The 19,468-nt window shown below is 49.1% G+C and overlaps 1 protein-coding gene across 2 annotated transcripts in view; it reads left to right on the forward strand.

The window, feature by feature from the left end:
• Positions 1-12,939, forward strand: part of LOC101612225 (MLX interacting protein) — an 83,519-nt gene extending 70,580 nt beyond the window's left edge. For both annotated transcript variants that reach the window (XM_045132312.1, XM_045132313.1), the window contains exons 9-17: positions 91-745; positions 2,793-2,902; positions 3,042-3,222; positions 4,834-4,955; positions 5,335-5,436; positions 5,538-5,665; positions 5,890-6,013; positions 7,837-7,966; positions 8,650-12,939. In XM_045132312.1, the coding sequence (XP_044988247.1) occupies positions 91-745; positions 2,793-2,902; positions 3,042-3,222; positions 4,834-4,955; positions 5,335-5,436; positions 5,538-5,665; positions 5,890-6,013; positions 7,837-7,966; positions 8,650-8,771 (1,674 nt within the window). In that variant the 3' untranslated portion in view covers positions 8,772-12,939. The remainder of the gene's footprint in view (positions 1-90; positions 746-2,792; positions 2,903-3,041; positions 3,223-4,833; positions 4,956-5,334; positions 5,437-5,537; positions 5,666-5,889; positions 6,014-7,836; positions 7,967-8,649) is intronic.
• Positions 12,940-19,468: the final 6,529 nt, after the last annotated feature.

Consider the following 19,468-nt stretch of genomic DNA (forward strand, 5'->3'; position numbering starts at 1 on the left):
CAAAGTTGGGCTTTGTTAAAGCAGTGCTAAATAGTGAAAGTGGTCATCTAATCCTGGTCTTGTTTCCTAATTTCTCTTTACCTTTCTCAGGGGAGCATCCTGCCAACTACAGCTCTGCCCAGTGTGAACCTTCCTGACAGCCTCATTGCATCCTCTGCAGCTCCTTCCCTGGAGCCTGCAGATGGGCAGGGCTGTGAACGTGCTTCCCAGACTGGGGATGCTTTTATCCAGACGATGGACTTTGGTCCCCCTGAGCCACCACTGAACATCCCACAGTCCTTCCTCCCTGTCTTCACCATGTCCGTGCTCTCCCCTGGACCTGCTCCAGCACCTGTCCCAACTGCATTACCTGTAGTTTCTCCTCCTGCCACTGCTCTGAACCCCCCAACTCCACCAGCGTTCCTACAGCCACAGAAGTTTGCTGGAGTTGGCAAATCCCTCCCTGTCATCACCCATACAGCCTCTGCCACCCTCACCCATGATGCTTCTGCCACCACATTCAGCCAGTGCCAGGGCCTTGTGATCACAGCTCGCCAACCTACCCCCTCGCCATCCCCCTGTGGCCTAGAGCTGTCACCTGTCCCTCGACTACCAGCTGTTGGGCCTCCCCAACCTTGTTTAACTTTTGTCCACCCCAAACCTGTGTCCTTGACTGGAGGGAGGCCCAAGCAGCCCCCCAAAATAGTGCCTGCTCCTAAACCAGAGCCTGTGTCCTTGGTGTTGAAGAACGCTCGTCTTCCTCCAGGTGAGTCCTACAGGGTAAGCAACATGTAATTTCCCAGGAAAGCATGTTTGTCACAAAGGCTTTGAACTCATGATACCCTCCCCCTTCAATGAAGCAGGAATACCATGGGTAATTTATGTATATAATCTTCCTTATTTTCTAGTCTGTAACTTTTTTTTTTTTTTTTTTTTGTTTTTTTTTGTTTTTTCGAGTTAGGGTCTCACTCTGGCTCAGGCTGACCTGGAATTCACTATGTAGTCTCAGGGTGGCCTCGAACTCTCGGCGATCCTCCTACCTCTGCCTCCCGAGTGCTGGGATTAAAGGCGTGCGCCACCACGCCCGGCTTAGTCTGTAACTTTTAAAAGTTTTTTTTTTTTTATTTGTAAACAGAGAAAAAGAAGAAAGGAGGGAGGGAGGATGGGCACCCCAGGGCCTAGTCCAACTCTAGACACATGCATCACTTTGTGCATCTGGATTTACATGGATACTGAGGAATAGAACTCAGGCCATCAGGCTTTGCAAGCCATGTCTCCAGTCCCCAAGTCTGTAGCTTTTAAAAATTAACTTTGTGGGGTGGAAGGATGGCTTAGTGGTTATGGTGCTTGTCTGCAAATCCAAAGGACCCAGGTTTGATTCCCCAGGACCCATGTAAGCCAGATGTATAAGGTGGTGCACGTGTCTGGAGTTTGTTTCCAGTGGCTGAGGGCTCTGGCGTGCCCATTCTCTCTTCCTCTCTTTGCCTCTCTCTCTCTCTCTCTTTCTTTCAAATAAATGAATAAAGTTCTTCTATTTTTTATTTTAGAGAGAGAGAGAGAGAGAGAGAGAATGGGCAGTTGAGGGCCTTAGCACTGCAATGTAACTCCAGACGCTTGAACCACCTACTGGACATGTGTGACCTTGCACTTGCCTCACCTTTGTGCATCTGGCTTACATAGGATCTGGAGAGCCAAATGTGGGTCCTTAGCTTCACAGACATTCACCTTAACCACCAAGCCATCTCTTCAGCCCCTCCCCCTTTTATTTGAAATAACCTTGTACCAGTTATGGTGGCAAACACTTTTAATCCCAGCACTCTGGAGGCAGAGGTAGGAGGACTGCTGTGAGTTTGAGGCCAACCTGAAACTGTATAGTGAATTCCAGGTCAGCCTGGGCTAGAGTGAGATCCTACCTCAAATCTACTCCCTCCTCCACCCCCCCAAAAAAGTAGCCAGAGAGGTGGCTCAGCTATTAAGGTGCTTGCCTGAAAAACTTAGGGACCCCAGTTCAGTTCCTCAGTACCTGTGTAAAGCCAGGTGCACAACAAGGTGGCACATGGAACAAGTTCATCCGCGGCCATGGCTGGAGGCCCTGGCGTACCCATTCTCTCTTATCTGCCTCTGCCCTCTCTTTCTCTCTTTCAAGTAAATAAATAAACGTTTAAAAAGTTAAAAAAATAAAAAAGAAGAAAAGAGCAGAGATGGGGAAATGGCTTGCAAAGCCTGTCAACCTGGGTTCAGTTCCCCAGTAATGATGCAGGTCCAGATGCAGAAAGTGGTACCAGCATCTGAACTTTGTTTGTAGTGGCAAGAGGCTCTGGCATGCCGATATTCTCCATCTCTCTCTCTTTCTCTCTCTCAAATAAATAAGTAAGATAATGTAAAAATCAGCCATCAGGAGGCTGAGACGATACCTCAGTCAGTAAAGTGCTTACCTTACAAGCCTGAGTTCAGCCCCAAAACCCATGTAAAAATGCTAGGCGTGGTGGTGTGCACTTGTAATCCAAACACTGGGAAGGGAGAAATAGGAGGATACCTCAGGTTCACTGGACTGCCAGCCTAGCCTAACTGACAAGCTTCAGGCCACTGAGAGACCCCGTCTCAAAAATAAATAAATAAATAAATAGTGTGTATGGAAAATGTTCATGAGGAACAGCACCCAAGGTTGTCCCCTGGGGGCCTCGTTACAAAGCCCGGTGCATCAGCAGCAGAGACCGGAGTGTGTTGCTTGGCGGTCTACAGTTCCACAGCTTTGTCAGTAGCAGCAAGACCTCTGCAGAGTCAGGACCTCACCCTCTGCCATCCTTTTTCAGGCCAACCACAAACGGTGATCATGACGTCAGCCTCTCTGAAGAGAGAAGGGATATTGGCATCTACGGTGTCCCAGTCCAATGTGGTTATCACTCCTGCTGCTATTGCCAGGGTGAGGAGTGCCTGGGGCAGACCTGCATTGTCCTTACCACCCTAGAGTGGCTTGTGTTTGGGAGACCCTCATCCACTGAAACTGATCTGTTCTACTGTGCATCCGTGGTAGATGTCCTCTCTTCCCCATGTCACCACAGGCTCCTGGAATCAAAGAGTTTCATAGTGACATCCTGGTGACAGACCTCGGCCACAGCACAAGCAGCCAGCCCGCCCCTGTCTCCCGACTCTTTTCTCCAAGCACAGCACAAGACTCCCTGGTGAAGGATGAGCAAGTCTCACTGCATGGGAACAGTCCTCAAGTCCCTGCGACAGGGTCCAGTGAGTGGTAACCAGAGCTGGGCATTTGGAACTTCATGAGGGAAATAAAGCAGCCTGCAGTGGTTTGGGGTGGCAGCGCACAGGCGCACAGAATAAAGCCTGGGCCTGCAGAGCCTCCAGCCTGCTGATAGCTGGTGGTGCCGTGTGGCAGTGACAGTAGCAGCACTAGCAGAGCTGCATTGAGACGTGGCAAGTACGTCACAACATACGTAGGCAGCTGGTGGACTGAAGAGGCCACACTTCTCACAAGACCTGGCTCACCTGCCAGTTCTATCCAGAAAGAGGACTAAAGAGTTCTTTTCAGCAGTCAAGAAGAGCCTGGAGTCGCTAGAGACATGAAGCCAGCAGGCTTGTCCCAGTGTCAGCATGGGCATCCCTCATGGTTGCCAAGCACTACAAATTGGAGGTCATTTCAGTGTCTTACAACTTGACAGCTGGAGCAGTGCTTTGTTTGCCCAGTGTCATCGGAGTCAGCAGGTCAGAGCTAGGGTCCTGTGCTTTTGATGCTAGGCTTGGAGGTAGAACTTGGGCTCCTTCCCACCAGTGTCGTGCGCTGGGCAAGCGCTCTGCCGCTGAGGTCCACCCCAGCACCTGCTTTTCTTAACTAAAAACCACAACATACCTACTTCAGGAACTTCTTTCTAGGAAGACTTGAACAAAGAAGGGTTTCACTGACAGGGATTGGACTTGTTAGCTTTGAAGAACAATGACTCTAATTGGGAGAGATTTAAAAAAAAAATTCAAGAGGGTCATGAGTTCCTAAAATACTCCAGGGAAAGGGGCATGGCTCCCTGTGGGACCACATAGCATCTGAGCCTGACAGTAATGTAGAAGAGAAGAAATTAACTTGTGCTATTTGTTATAGTAAGGTTTAAATGGGACCTGGAAAGTGGTTCTCAAAGAGACAGGAATAGGCCTGTGAAGGTTTAGAGCAATGCTCGTGATGTTTTGTGCAGGTCAAATGGCAGTGGTATTTTTAAAATATGTTTATTTATTTATTATTTGAGAAAAAGAGAGAGAGAGCGTGCACGCACGCACATGAATGGGTGCAAATGAACTCCAGATGCATGCACCACTTTGTATATCTGGCTTATGTGGGTCCTGGGGAATCGAAGCTGGGTCCTTTGGCTTTGGAGACAAGTGCCTTAACTGTCAAGCCATCTCTCCAGCTTGGCAGTGGCAATTTGTTAATTTAACATTTTCAGGGAGTAGGTAAGGTAACAAGAACAAGTATATATAGACTTTAAAGAATGAAAATAAAGCAGAAGCCAGTGTGCTAAGCACATAGGTTAAGAGACCTTTGGCTGCCTCAGTGTAGCATTTTGGGGTACAGTGTCTGTAGTACAACCTCCCCTCTGATTGATGACTGCTATTTGCTTGATTAAGATCTGGGACTGAGCAGGGGTCAGGCCACATTCCCTCTTTACATCTAACTTCCGGCCTTGCCCCAGCTAGGGGTACTTCACTTTGGGCCATGGGTAAGGGCTTCTCCAGTGTTTCCTCTAGGATGGTTAAAAGTAAGCTTCCAAGTGTAAGGACTGCTGTGAGGCTAGGGCAGGACAGCCTGTCTCCTTTGCAAGTTCTGCCCTGTGAAGAGTCTTTTCTTTTCAGGTTGTGACTGCCCCAACTCAGGGCAGGCCTCTCCGTGCCCATCAGAACAAAGCCCCAGTCCTCAATCTCCCCAGAACAACTGCTCAGGGAAATCAGACCTAAAAAATGTGGCTGCATTAAAGGTATGTCTTACCTGTCATGGGCCTTGATTCCTTTGGTGGAATGGAAAGGGAAGGGACAATGCACTGGGGGACTCAGGAACAGCTGTGTCCATCAGGAAGGACCGCTACAGGCTGACTGGTGTCATACAAGGCTGGGGCAGCTCCAGAGACTGTGAGGTTGAATTGTCTGCTGTTGCCTGTCCCACCAACTAGCCCGGGATGGTGAAGGCCTTTTAGAGGCTCTGTACGGGCGCTTGTCTTCCCCGCTTCCTGCGTAGCTCTCCAACCCCTGCCTGCCATGTGTCCCGGGGCTGGCTATTCTAGTGCTCAGCACTGGGTTGGGCAGTAAGCTGGGATGCAGTTGAGTGCCCAGGGCCCTGGCCTGTATTTTCCCCAACAGAACCGGCAGATGAAGCATATCTCAGCTGAACAGAAAAGACGCTTCAACATCAAGATGGGCTTTAACACCCTGAATAGTTTGATCTCCAGTAATTCTAAGCTGGTAAGTTGTCTGAGAGCACTGGGTGGAGGTGACAGCACATCTTTGCAGTGTGCCTCTGGCTTGCCAGGAGCTGCCACCTCTGAGCCTCCTGCCCTCCACAGACCAGCCATGCCATCACGCTGCAGAAGACTGTGGAGTACATCACTAAGCTGCAGCAGGAGCGAATCCAGATGCAGGAGGAGGCCCGGCGGCTGCGGGAGGAGATTGAGGAACTCAACGCCACCATCATGTGAGGTTCTGGCTGGGTGCGCAGCCTCAGGCATTCCCACTTTCTAGAGGCTCTCTGTGGCCTTCTCAGTCTCTGTTGTAACAGTAGCTTGTCTTTCTTCTGTCATGGGCCTCTTCTTATCTGGCTGTGGCCCAGCAACAGACCTGCATTGCCTGTCTGCTTCCCTGGGGGCCTCCTCTACCGCCAGCTGCTCCAGAGCTTCCCAATGCCTTCTGTTGTTTCAGCTCCTGCCAACAGTTGCTCCCGGCCACAGGAGTCTCTGTCTCCCAGTGTAATTTTGATCACATGAAAGACATGTTTGATGAATATGTGAAGAGCCGGATCATGCAGAATTGGAAATTCTGGATTGTATCCTTTGATCTTCTCACTCTTTGCTTCTTTAGGCAACACACTGAAGCAGCAGACAGTGCACATGGGCCTGTAGAAAGATTCTTACACTGTCAGTGGTTCAGGACCAGCAGTTCTAGTTTCTGTCTCTGAGGAGAGAGGGTTCTGGCTGGCTCTCCAGGTTAGGGTGGCTGCATTGGGGCTCTGCAGGTAGAGCCAGGGAGGCCAGTGGCAGGCTTTTCTCTCGGGTCCTTGAGATGCAGAGGCAACAACGTAGGAAGAAGGGCACACCTGACAGTCTGGCAGCCAGCTCAGTCCCTGTAGTGACAGGGACGGTCAACCTTGCTGTGACAGTTGGAAGCCAGTGTTCCCAGAACTCTCCTGAGTGGCAAAGACCTGATTTGTTGCCCAGGCTAATGGAGCTCAAGCAGCCTCCTGCTCCAGCCTCTTGAGTAGCTAGAGCCAGGGCTACTGAAGCCAGTCCCTTCAAACTTCTGCCTGCCTTTGTGCCCCTTGCTCCTGGGAGTCCCAGTAAAGCGTGTCTACCCAGCTACCAGCACCTGTTTAGGGCAAATCTGCCCTATTCTCGGCCTTCCAGGTGGTTCTTATGGATTGACTCTCACCTGGTTAGTCCCCACCAGCCTCTGCTCTGCTGGGGAGAGAGTTGGTTTGTGTGACAGGTAGACTAAAGCATGAGACCGTAGCTTAGTCATTTGGAAGAGATAGTCGTGTGCAAAGAGGAGACATGTTAGGGGAGTGTGTGTGCGCGCCAGACAGCAGGTTTATCTGTTTATATTTTGCTTGCTTATTTGCAGGTGTTTTTTTTTAATTAGATAAGGACATATTTAGTATGTAAACAACACATGTTGGTGCCATCCTTTCCCTCCTCCCTGCCCCTTTTCTGAAAAGACCTTCCTCATTGGGGATGCAGGTCAACCCCATGAGGATTATGGGTCATGCATTATGGGGGCAGCAGTCAGTTATGGGAGAGAGGTAATGTCTCTGTGCATAATGTCCCAACTCGTGGCTCTAACAATATTTCTGCCCCCACTTCTGCAAAATTCCCTGAGTCATATTGGGTGCATTTTAAGTCTACTTCAGTGATGGGCTCTTTGGAGCCTCTGCATCTCTGGTTTAGTAAATGTTGAGTGTACTCAGTGTCTCTCCCTTTCACCCTTGTAATGATATCAGATTTACCGAGAAGGCAGCGCTCTTGCTCATTTCCCCAGTTCCTCTGTGGTTTCAGCCGGGGCCTAGGTGGAGCACGCTGGGTCGATTACCTCCTCAGGTCCTGACCCCATGCCGTGCCGCCACACCCTCCCGCACACCGTCTGCGCGGGAACCCAGACCTGGGACCTGAGAGCATAGGTTTTGTTTTTTTGTTTTCTTTGAAGCAGGGTTGCACTCTAGCCTAAGCTGACCTAGAACTCACTATGTAGCCCAAGCTGGCCTCACAGTCACCTACCTCAGCTTCCCAAGTGCTGTGATTAAAGGCAGGCTCCACTACAACTTGGTTTGCTTTTCGACACAGGGTCTCAATCAGTTTTTAGCCCAATATGGCCTGGCCCTTGTTATGTGGCACAGGCTAACCTCCTGACTCTTTCTGTAATGTTGGGGTTACAGGCTTGTATGGTATGCATGCTTGGCTTTTTATGTTTGTTTGCTTTATGAGATAGGGTCTTACTCTATCTCTCAGCCTATCGCTCCCTGATTAGTTCTTTGTGGCAATTGCTTGCCTATTCTGAGGAAAGTCAGCAGGTGAGCCAAGCTGTGACCCTTTCCTTCCTTTAGCTGCACACTACTTAGACCTCTTCAATGAATTTTCCTTAACCCAAGTCCCACAGTTCAGTGTCATCATCAAGCCTCTGTTTGAGTCTTTCAAGGGGATGGTGTCTACCAGTAGCCTGGAGGAGCTGCACCGGACAGTCTTGTCCTGGCTGGACCAGCACTGCTCCCTGCCCACCCTCAGACCAAGTGAGTGCCCATTGATTACCAGGGTAGGAAATACAAGCTCATCCTGGTGAGGAAGGCCCTTAGCTGGAGATAGTGCTTAGGACACCACGGACTCCACTGCACAGTCAGGCTGGTAGTGCCCGAGGTGGGATGGGGAGGACAGCGCTGTGTGTATGGGGTCCGTCTTCTGTTTGCTAGACACTGTTGTAGATGAATTTGAGCTTTTTGTTTTTTTCGCTGTAGGGTCTCACTCTAGCCTGGCTGACCATGAATTCACTATGTAGTCTCAGGGTGGACTTGAACTCACGCCAATCCTCCTACCTCTGCCTCCCAAGTGCTGAGATTAAAGGCATATGCCACCACACCTGGATAAATTTGAGTATTTTGTTTTGTTTAACTCATATAACAGCTATTCCCAAATGTAAAGATTATAGAAGCTAAGTTACAAACAAATGGAGTGTACTCTCTAGCAGAAAAACAGCCTAGAATCCTTGGGTTACTCGTAGCTCTTGCTGGGAACTGGAGAGCGGTCACGTAGGCAGTGTGAGAATGGGTCTTAGTGTGGGGCACCCATTGCTCCTCCCTGCAGTTGGACTCTGATGTCATCCTTTATGCCTAGAAATCTCCGTTAGGGTTGCACGTGGGGAGCTTGTGGGCTGCACATTGTGGGTCTGTGTCCCAAGCTGATTGCCCATGTCTTGCAGTGGTACTGAGCACTCTTCGACAACTGAGCACCACCACCTCCATCCTGACAGACCCGTCCCAGCTGCCAGAGCAGGCATCAGAGGCTGTCATCAGGATTGGCAAGAGATCAGAGGAGTCCTAAGCTTAGCTGGCATGTGGCTGCATGAGATGCCTGGAGGCCTCCCTGCTCTTCCTGACACAGAGCCTTGATGCTGCCCTTACTCTGCTGGCCCACCAAGCCCGTCAGGATGCCATGCTCAGGTCTGAAGCAGGTTCTGGGCCTGCCCACAGCAATAGCCCGTCTTGGGAACCGCTTGCTGTGACCTCTCACTCAGCAACCTCAGTCTCCAACCCTCCCCTGTTTGGGGGTGGTCCAGACAAAGGGAAATACCAGCTGTTCTAGTCCTGTCCTGCTGGGGGCCTGGTGGGGCCTTGGGCCAGCAAGGGAAACAGATGGGACAAGGAGGCAAGCGAAGCCTCCTGCACAGCTCCTCTGAGTCCCTGCCTTAGCCTTGTCTACCTGGGCTTCTCAGGTGACACCTGCATGCTCTTTGGCCTCTTCAGGGCCAGGTAGAACCTCTTCAGTTCTCACAACCCTGATGGCACCTGGCCCTTATGGATGGGTCTGGGCCACTGTTCCAGCCTGTGCACAGAGGAGGGCTGCCTTCTTGCCCATGTGGTTTGCAGGGCATACCTTCTCCACTGACCCCCAGGCACACATGCCACATATCATGCATGGAGTCCATGGAACAGGATGGAAGCACAAGCAATACGAAGCTGCTTTTCTGGCTCAGAAGCTCCAGGAAGGACTGGTAGTCACTGTGATGCGGCCAACGTTGCTGGAGGCCTGGCCCAGTGCCTGTGCAGAGAGGCAGGCACACCACTCTTGGTTTTAGTCTTCAGAAGGTTACACTCCATGGCTGCCATCAGCCTGATCATCTTATCTGAAGTTAAACTGGGAGCTCCAAGCCAGGACAGTTTGCAGATTGAAGATTTCACCATACCCGAAGTCTGTTCTGTCTGTGTTATGGGGAGAGAGACAAGATGCCAGGAGTCAGCCCTCAGTGCTACCTCTGGTGTCTCTAGGCTAGTCAGTAAAGGTCTGTGCTCACATTTGGACCAGTGGAAGCAGGAGAGCTCAAGTGTCTGAAGGTCAGGTGTCCTAATGCTTGTGTGTAGTTGGAAGGGGCAAAGACGGGCCACTTGATCCTCAGCCTTCTGTCAGGTGGCAGGGCGCTCTCAGGGAGCCTAGCTAACTGCACCTCCTCCTGGGAAGAGTGTGCTTTTCCACCCCACTGTGACATCTAGAGCAGCCAGAAGGCTTTTCTCTTAAACTCTGTTCTCCTGGTGACTCTGTCCTCCTACCCTCTTCTCACCATGCTGCCTGTCTTGAGGGGACCAGGGAAAGAGGGAATACAGGCTGTCCCCTGAAGTTCCAGTCCGTTTGGAAACTCCCACTGATGCTTGAGATCTGCAGAACTCGGGCTGGAGGAGCAGCCATTCCACCTCAGCCTGAGTTGCTCTCAAGAAAGGATCAGGGCTGCTGGCCATACCACCACCTCTACTGTGGACCCCTGATCAACTGCCCACACCCCTGTCTGCATTTCTGCTCTGTATGGAAATAGCTTGGTGCCCTGCCCCAGCCCCCAACTCTATCCTAAAATGTGTTTACAGGCTGAGGGATGAGCATAAGGAATGTAGGCTGATCCTTACAATTTCTACTGGGAAAGGTATCTGGACTCATTTCTAACCCAAGGACTAGGTAAAATTACCCTTCAGAAGGTGAAGGCCACTGCCCCAGGCAACAAAGGAAAAACCAAAACACTGGTGGAGGAGCCCAGCCCCTCCCATTTGTACGCCTTGTAACACACAGGCGATGCTGTGGCTGGGCAGCCAGGACTCCTAGTTTCTCCCCACTTTTGCTGGGGAGTAACCTTTTTTGTAAACATTTAGGCATAGAAAATTGGCCGCTAGCTTTGCTGGCCTATCTCTCTTTGGCTGAATTAATATTATCACTGTTCCTCAGACATTTGGGCTGTTAGGTTGTATGAGCTAGAAGGGAGCGTGTGTGTGCGTGCGTGCGTGCGTGCCTTTGGTTGGTTTCTCCTGGTGCTCACCTTTGTCATGGCTGTGAGGCCACAATGCTTTATCTCTTCCAGGCAAGATTGTTTCTTGCCTGGGAAATTTTCTTGTTTTAGAATCCTGCCTGATGAGTCTGTCTCTGACCTTTGTCCTGGGTGCCCAGGCCACCACTTGAGAACAATAGAGGCCATTCTGCCAGAGCCCCCACTGGGCACTGATCACACCATGCAGCTGGGATTTGTTTACATTTATTTTTACCCCCATTCCTGTCCCCACTCTCATATAAGAACTTCAAAATGTTGGCATTTGGGAGAATAAAAAAATCAGCTTGAGAAGACTAGCTGGTAAATCTCTGCAAGCGTTTCTGTGAAGTCTTCCCACGCCCTCGGCTTCCTGCGTTCTGCTCATTCTTTCACTATGAGTCGGGGGTGGGGGGGTGTCACAGGGCAGAGTGCCTGTGGCTGGGGGGCTTTCTGAGAGTTGATGACAGGTTATACACCAGCTGTCGCCCTCAGGAGAGGCTAACCGTAGTCAAGTGGTTTTTTTGCAATACAAGGGAAGTGATAACAGCTTAGGCTGTGGTATGGACATCTTGTGACATCATGCTGAGTCTCATGTGGGAGGCTGGAAGCAGTTAGACAGAGTGCATGCTCTTATGACTTGACCTCATCCCCTTTGTATGCTTGGGTCCTGCCCTGGCCCCTTTTGGAGCTCTAGTACTACCAAAGGGTTCTGTGTTCTGACTGAGAGCAATGTCCACTTGGGCTCTTAGAGGACTTGGCCCCCAGACTCCAGGTTGTACACAGGATGCTAATCCCTCCCCAGCAGAGTGCAGTAGTAGGTGGCACCAAGGTGTGTGGAATACTGTGGGCCTTTCTGCCCACCCCCCTCGCCCCGACCACCTGACCTCCGCTCAGGGTGCAATTCTTTTTTCTTCTTGGCTCTGGCATGAGCAGGCTTGGAATGTCCCCTGCCCCCTGCTCTCAGAAGTCCTTTTCTCATCCTCATCTGGCTCCTCAAAGCTCTTTTTCTACTGGGAGCCTCCCAGCAGTCTGGGAAGGATCTCTTCCTCACTTCCCAGGAAGCTCCAGCACAAATGAAATACTGTGTGGCTTTGCAGTGTCTTGTGGTCCCATGGGAGAGAAGATTTGGAAGCTGTGGTGTGTGACAGCCATCTAGGACACCAGTGCTGCATAAGAATGTGACTTTGGTCTCTGTCCCTTCAATATCTGAGTGTTTCAGAGGACATGTACCGTGTCTACATGGCTGGAGTGAAAGAGCAGGAGGTTCATGGCATGTTCGAGGTTTGTCCTCTTAGCAGGCATGTTGGCCAGATTCTGCTTGGCAAGTTTTGGATCTGAGGGTCACCCTCAGGGCATGTGAGCGGCTGGTAGGAGACACCAGTGATGTGGGAGAAGCCTTTGGAAACACAGTTCCCATCCCTGTGCCTCCCCAAAGGAAGGCAAGGACACACGGGTTAGCCACCAGCTGTCTGTGAGGACCAGGCCTTCCCTGCTTGCTAGGCAAGACTAGCTGCTTGTCAGGGATTGCAAGACACAACCCTTGAAAAAGAAAAGGGAACTTTTCACAATGAATGTTAACATGTATGTGTGTGAGTGTTTACTGCCTGGGATTTTATTTTTGTAAAATTCCCTTGCGCTTATTTAGCAGAATTCACCTCTGTCTCCCAGCCAAACTTTGGTTCCACGATAGTAACCTTGAGTGTAGGGACTTGGAGTAGGGTTTCTTAATAGGACCTGGTGTTCTTGAGAGTAGAAATCGTGAAAAGGCCGGAGACACTAAAGTTTTATACATTTCCTAGTTTACATCCTACAGGTAAAAAAAAAGTCTGATGAGCTCAGCTGAGGCATACTCTCAACTAGGTGTGTCCCTCCTGGGAGAGCCCAGCACCCTCTTCTCTGAATCTTCTCCCCCATGAAGGAAAAGAAGGCTCTGTTGCTTGTTCACCATGGCTGAAACAGCCTGTCCTCCAGGTTTCAGTATTGTGTACACGCTAATCATTTCTGCTGTGCCCATCGGTGATGGTGTAGCAGGGCTCCTTTAAGGAGCCAGGCTAGAGTGGATTTCTCCAGAGGCCCACTTACCCTGAGCCTGACCCTCTGGTGCCCTGCTGTTGACAAGCACGTTTCTACCAGCTGTATCCAACACTACAATGCATTTTTAAAATTTGCATCTAAGACAATAAAAAAATACTTATTTTTTTGAAATGTTTGTTGTGTGTGGTTTTCAGTGCTGCCTATGGAGTACTGGGACAGATAAAGCAAGGAGCTCACTGCAGTTTGGAAGTATCTAGGGTGGCTGGGTCAGGGCAATCCTGAAGATGGTTCTAGATGCCTGCTCACCGAGACTGCTAATGACAAGCCTTGCATGGGACACATTGCTGCCCCAGAAGCTCACGTATGATGTGTCACCACCAGCACAGCCCCCAAAAGTTCCACATTACAGCAATGGCCTAGGACGCTGGTCTCCCAGTTAGCTGGTGACCCAGAACCATAGACAAAGCCCTAGAAAGCTGGTCAGTAGAGACATCCCTTTGTTTACATGCTGAGAAGGCTTTGATCAATTTTTTTTCTTTATATATTTAATTCAGATATGGGGGGAGGGAGAATGAATATGGGTGTTCCAGGACCTCCAGCCACTGCAGACAAACTCCAGATCCATGCACCCCCTTGTGTATCTGGCGTATGTGGGTCCTGGGGAATTGAACCTGGGTCCTTAGGCTTTGCATGCAAGCGCCTTAACCACTAAGCCATCTCTCCAACCCAAAAAGCCTAAGGACCCATGTTCAACTCTCCATGTGCTTAAGCCATGTTCACAAAGGTGAGACAAACACAAGGATGCACGTGCCCACTAGGTGGCACAAGCATCTGGAGTTTGATTGCAGTGGCTAAGGCCCTGGCCGGCCCATTTTCCCTCTCTCTCTAAAATTGAAAAAAAAAAAAAAGAATATTTTATTTCATTGAGAGAGAGAATGGGCATGCCAGGGCCTCTAGCCACTGCAAATGAACTCCAGATACATGTACCCCCTTGTGCATCTGGCTTACATGGGTACCGGGGAATCAAACCTGGATCCTTGGACTTCGCAGGCAAGTGCCTTAACTGCTGAGCCACTCTCTTCATCCCAAGACTCTCTTTATTTTTATTTTTTTGAGGCAAGCCAAACAGACAAAAGCACTGCAAGTCAGGAAGCAGCAAAAGACAACCCCAAAATAAAACATATTTAAGATTGGTAAAGCCGACTATCAATCATCTCTACCACACAACCTTCCCTGACATGGAAGGTGTGATTAGTACTTCCAGAGCAGGACTATATACCAGGCTTTGTGGCAGATGGTGACCCAGTGTAAGTAGGCCATTACCTTTTGGAATGACTTCAGTCACCTATTTTGGATGCCTGCTTGGTTCCCTCTTTACTGTGCTTTCAGCTTGTCTAGACAGAGTAAGTCGGTGGATTCACTGTTCTGATCAGCTGTGCTGGATGCTGTGTCACTGAGTTCTCTTCCCAGATCCCCAGGGATTGTCTGCACTGCCAGTTGGGAGAGGGGAGGCTGTGAAGGGTGCCTAAAAAATTGTACCCAAGCTGTGTAGCTTGTCCCATTGGTCTTCTTTAGGAGCTGCTCAGCTGGTTCCTGCTGTCTTCTCCTTCAGCTTTTAAAAAAAATTATTTACGGTTGGAGAGATGCCTTAGCAGTTAAGCGCTTGCCTGTGAAGCCTAAGGACCCCGGTTTGAGGCTTGATTCCCTAGGACCCATGTTAGCCACATGCACAAGGGGACACATGCATCTGGAGTTTGTTTGCAGTGGCTGGAAGCCCTGGGTGCCCATTCTCTCTCTCTTTCTGTCTGTCACTCTCAAATAAATAGAAACAAACTAACAAAAAAGAAAAGAGTACACTTAGAAAAATTAAAAAGAAATTATTTATTTATTTGAGAGAAAGAGAAAAAGAGGCACAGAGCACACACATGCATGTGGAGAAAGATGGGGAGAATTGGTGCTCCAGAGCCTTAGGCCCTGCAAACAAACTCCACACATGTGCCACCTTGTGCATCTCGCTTACATGGGCTCTGGGAAGTCAAGCCTGGGTCCTTAGGCTTCACAGGCAAGCACCTTAACTGCTAAGCCATTTCTCTAGCCCTCCCCCTCCCTTTTTTCTTTATTTTTTTAGGTAGGGTTTCACTCTGGCCCAGGCTGACCTGGAATTCACTATGTAGTCTCAGGGTGGCCTCGAACTCAGTGACCCTCCTACCTCTGCCTCCCGAGTGCTGGGATTAAAGGTGTGCACCACCCTGCCTAGCTTCCAGCCCCCTTTTTAATATTTGCTTATTTGCAAACAGAAGAGAGACAGACAGAGAGAATAGGTGTGAGATTGCCTTCAGTTTCTATAAAAGAACTTCAGACATATGCTCACTTTGTGCCTCTGGCTTTATATGAGTACTGGGGAATTGAACCTGGGTTGTTAAGCTTTGCAGGCAAGCATCTTAACTGCTGAGCAAGCTCCCGAGCCCCCTTTTTCAAAGTTTTGAATTCAAGATAGGTATGGTAGTACACGCCTTTAATCCCAATACTCGGGGGCAGAGGTGGGAGAATCCCCATGAGCTTGAGGCCAGCCTGGGACCACAGAGTGACACCCAGGTCATCCTGGGCTAAAGTGAAATCTTACCTCAAAAAAAAAAAAAATGGGTCAAGTGTGGTGGCGCACGCCTTTAATCCCAGCACTCAGGAGGCAGAGGTAGGAGGATCACCGTGAGTTCAAAGCTAGCCTGTGAATACATAGTGAATTCCACGTCAGCCTGGGCTACAGCAAAACCATACCTCTAACCCCCCACAAAACCATTTCCATGTTCTGTATGGATGCTAGGGTGAAATTTGGAGGAAAAGTTAGAGTTTGGCTGGGCTGAGGAGGGAGTAGGAGTTAAAACTCCCAGGACGGGCTGGAGAGATGGCTTAGCGGTTAAGCACTTGCCTGTGAAGCCTAAGGACTCCCGGTTCAAGGCTCAGTTCTCCAGGTCCCACGTTAGCCAGATGCACAAGGGGGCGCACGCGTCTGGAGTTCGTTTGCAGAGGCTGGAAGCCCTGGCGCGCCCATTCTCTCTCTCTCCCTCTATCTGTCTTTCTCTCTGTGTCTGTCACTCTCAAATAAATAAAAATTAAAAAAAAAAAACTCCCAGGACTGGGTCAGGTATCTGGGAAGGAGTTCAGCTAGTGCTGCAGACATCCCTGTTCCTCACCTTCTGCTTGGGGCCAGACTTTAAGCCGCACAGAGGCATGCGAATATGCCTCTAAAGAACTCTCAAGTCGGTGGTATGGTTACTTCCATTTTATAGAGGAAGAACGTCATCTCCCAGAGGCTTTATGTGGCCAGGAAGATGACAAGGTCATCTTCATTTTGTAGATGGCCTCCCTATAAGCCTGAATCTGAAAAGTTGTCATTGATAACTCCCCCTCCTTGGTCCTCCCTGCTGACTCCATGTCCCATATAGTTTATCTTCTCAATTTCTTCCAAGTCATCATCTATTTTTCTGCAACCCTTACGTTATGTCATTCTCAGCTAGCTCATCTACTGCATGCTCCTTCCTGTCTGCTGTCTCTCTGCCTCACAGTGGGGCTTTCAGAGGCCCAAGTCTAGTCATGTGGTTCTTCCCAGACTTGCCAGGTAAAGCCATACACCCTAATGTAAATCCTCCCTCTCCCTGTCTGGCCCTTCCCTCCTCATCTTTGTTATTTTTACTTCCTTAAACATACCACATTTAGTATATATATTTTTTAATCTCAGATTTCCCTAAAACCCCTTTCCTTTTCCCATCTCAACTCCTTTCCCCAGCTAGCTCCAATTTTTTTTCCCCCAGGTCTTTCCTTAAAAGTCAGTTTTGCCGGGCGTGGTGGCGCACGCCTTTAGTCCTAGCACTCGGGAGGCAGAGGTAGGATCACCATGAATTCAAGGTCACGCTGAGACTACATAGTGAATTCCAGGTCAGCCTGAGCTAGAGTGAAACCCTACCTCAACAAACAAACAAGTCAGTTTTATTAGGAAACTAGCCCTATAATATTCCTTCCTTCAGTTCACTGGCACATGCACAAAGCCAGACCTCAATGTACCCCATGTTCTCAGGACATTGATATTTTTAAATTTTTTAAATTTTTATTTATTTGAGAGCGACAGACCGAGGCAGAAAGAGGCGGGGGGGGGGGGGCAGGGGAGAAGGAGAAGGGAGAAAGGGAGAATGGATGCACCAGGGCCTCCAGCCACTGAAAACAAACTCCAGATGTGTGCACCACCTTGTGCATATGGCTAACATGGGTCCTGGGGAATCAAGCCTTGAACCATGGTCCTTAGGCTTCACAGGCAAGCGCTTAACCACTAAGCCATCTCTCCAGCCCAGGACATTGACATTTATAATTATTCCGTTTACTCTTCCCTGTGAAGTTCCTGGCCATCAGGATAGGGACTAGAGTCCTGGGTTCACTGAAGTACTCAGCACACAGGTGCATGCAGCTGAGGCCCAGCTGACCTGTGGAGGATGCTCAACCTCAAGTTCATGGGTTATCCCAGCTCCTCCTTCCTCATTCTCACGGATGAGCAAGAAGAAAGGGGGCTCTCAGGCTGGAGAGGTGACTTAGCGGTTAAGTGCTTGCCTGTGAAGCCTAAGGACCCCGGTTTGAGGCTCAATTCCCCAGGGCCCATGTTAACCAGATGCACAAGGGGGCTCACGCATCTGGAATTCATCTGCAGTGGCTAGAAGCCCTGGTGCGCCCATTCCCTCTCTCTCTCTGCCTCTTTCTCTGTCATTCTCAAATAAATAAATAAAAATAAACCAAAAAAAACATTTTTTTTAATTAAAAAAAAGAAAGGGGGCTCTCAGAATTCTGAACATGAGCTATCAGTGAGGACAGATGTCAGGCTAACAGAGATTACATACCTACTAAGATTACGTAGGGCATTTTAAAACTTCTTCGAGTTGAGCAGTTAAGGTTGTATTATACAAATAAATTCCAAATGGCACTAAAAACATTGTTTTAAACTTTTTGTTGACAGCTTCCATAAGTGTAGACAATAAACCATGATAATTCCTCTCCCCACCCCACTCTTCCCCTCGCAAATCCACCCTCTGTTCAATCCCTTCTTCTTTCCACATAGTCTGTTTTGATGTCATCATCTTTTCCTCATATTATGAGGGTCTTGTGTAGGTAGTGTCAGGTACTCTCGAGTCATGAATATCAAGGCCATTTTATGTCGGGAAGAGTGCATTGTAAGTAGTCCTATCTTTCCTTTGCTCTTACATTCTTTCTACCACATCTTCAACAATAGAACCTGAGTCTTGGAGGTTGTGATTTAGATGTCTCAGGCTAAACACCCACTGTCACTTCTCAGCAGTAGGGTGGCTTTTGAGTCACCCCAGTGGTCACCACCATCTGAAAAGAGAAGCTTCTCTAACCAAAAGTGAGACTAGCATTAATATATAGGTATAAACATTTAAAAAGTGCTTAGAGGGCAGTTTGGTGGGCATAATATATGCATTTAGCCAGACAACAGCAGGCATTATACCCCTAGGGCTCATGACCTCCCCCACCATAGGTTTTTGAACTAGGTTTTCAGAGCCAGGCATGTATTCTGCCCTATGGAGCAGGCCTCCAGTCCAACTAGGCAGCAGTTGGTTTCCCCCATAACAGGCCACTATTGCACCAGTTGGCACATTTGGCCTGGCTGGCCAGACTTAAGGCTTACAATATCTCCCACAGGGCTGCATGCAGTGCAGCATAGCTCTTCCCGCTTTCTGACAGCTGGTCACTCGTCAGGGAGGAGGTGTCCAGCTCAGCTACAGCTTGATTTTTCAAGTGACCTGCAGCTCAAGCATGTGGAGTCTTCAGCAGTAGGGTCTTACCATCCAGTTCTGACGGGAAGCCAAGAGCCTTGGCAATGCCTTAGTGTTGAGGGGGCATCAGGGACCTCCCCGACCAACAACTCACTGGAAGGTATCTCACCCCACTGACAATTTTCTAACAATAACCTATGGCTTCTGGGTGCATCATTATCCATGTCCATAGGATACCTCTGCTCGCGCTCTCTTTTTTTTAAAAATTTTTAACAGTTGTTGGCATTTTTTAACCTTATTTTTTTATTTTTAAAAATATTTTATTTTTATTTATTTGACAGAGAGAAAGAGGGAGAAAGGAGAGAGAGAAAAAAATGGACACACCAGGGCCTTCAGCCACTGCAAACAAACTCCATACACATACTCCACGTTGTGCATCTGGCTAACGTGGAATTGAACCTGAGTCCTTTGGCTTTGCAGGCAAATGTCTTAACTGCTAAGCCATCCCTCCAGGCCATAAACTTTTTTTATTGACAACTTTCATAATTGTAGACAATAACCCATGGTAATTCCCTCCCCCCTCCCACTTACCCCTCTGAAACTCTACTCTCCATCACATCTCTTCCCCCTCTCAGTCTCTCTTTTATTTATTTATTTATTTTGGTTTTTCGAAGTAAGGTTTCACTGCAGCACAGGCTGACCTGGAATTCACTATGTAGTTTCAGGGTGGTCTTGAACTCATAGTGATCCTCCTACCTCTTCCTCCCAAGTGCTGGATTAAAGGCATGCGCCACTACGCCCAGCTAATGAAGATTTCTTTTTTCTTTTTTTGTTTTTCCAAGGTAGAGCTGCTCCACCCCAGGCTGACCTGGAATTCACTATGTAGTCTCATCAGGGTAGCCTCAAACTCACGGTGATCTTCCTAC

The sequence above is a fragment of the Jaculus jaculus genome, chromosome 13 (assembly GCF_020740685.1).
Source record: "Jaculus jaculus isolate mJacJac1 chromosome 13, mJacJac1.mat.Y.cur, whole genome shotgun sequence".
NCBI lineage: Eukaryota > Metazoa > Chordata > Mammalia > Rodentia > Dipodidae > Jaculus > Jaculus jaculus.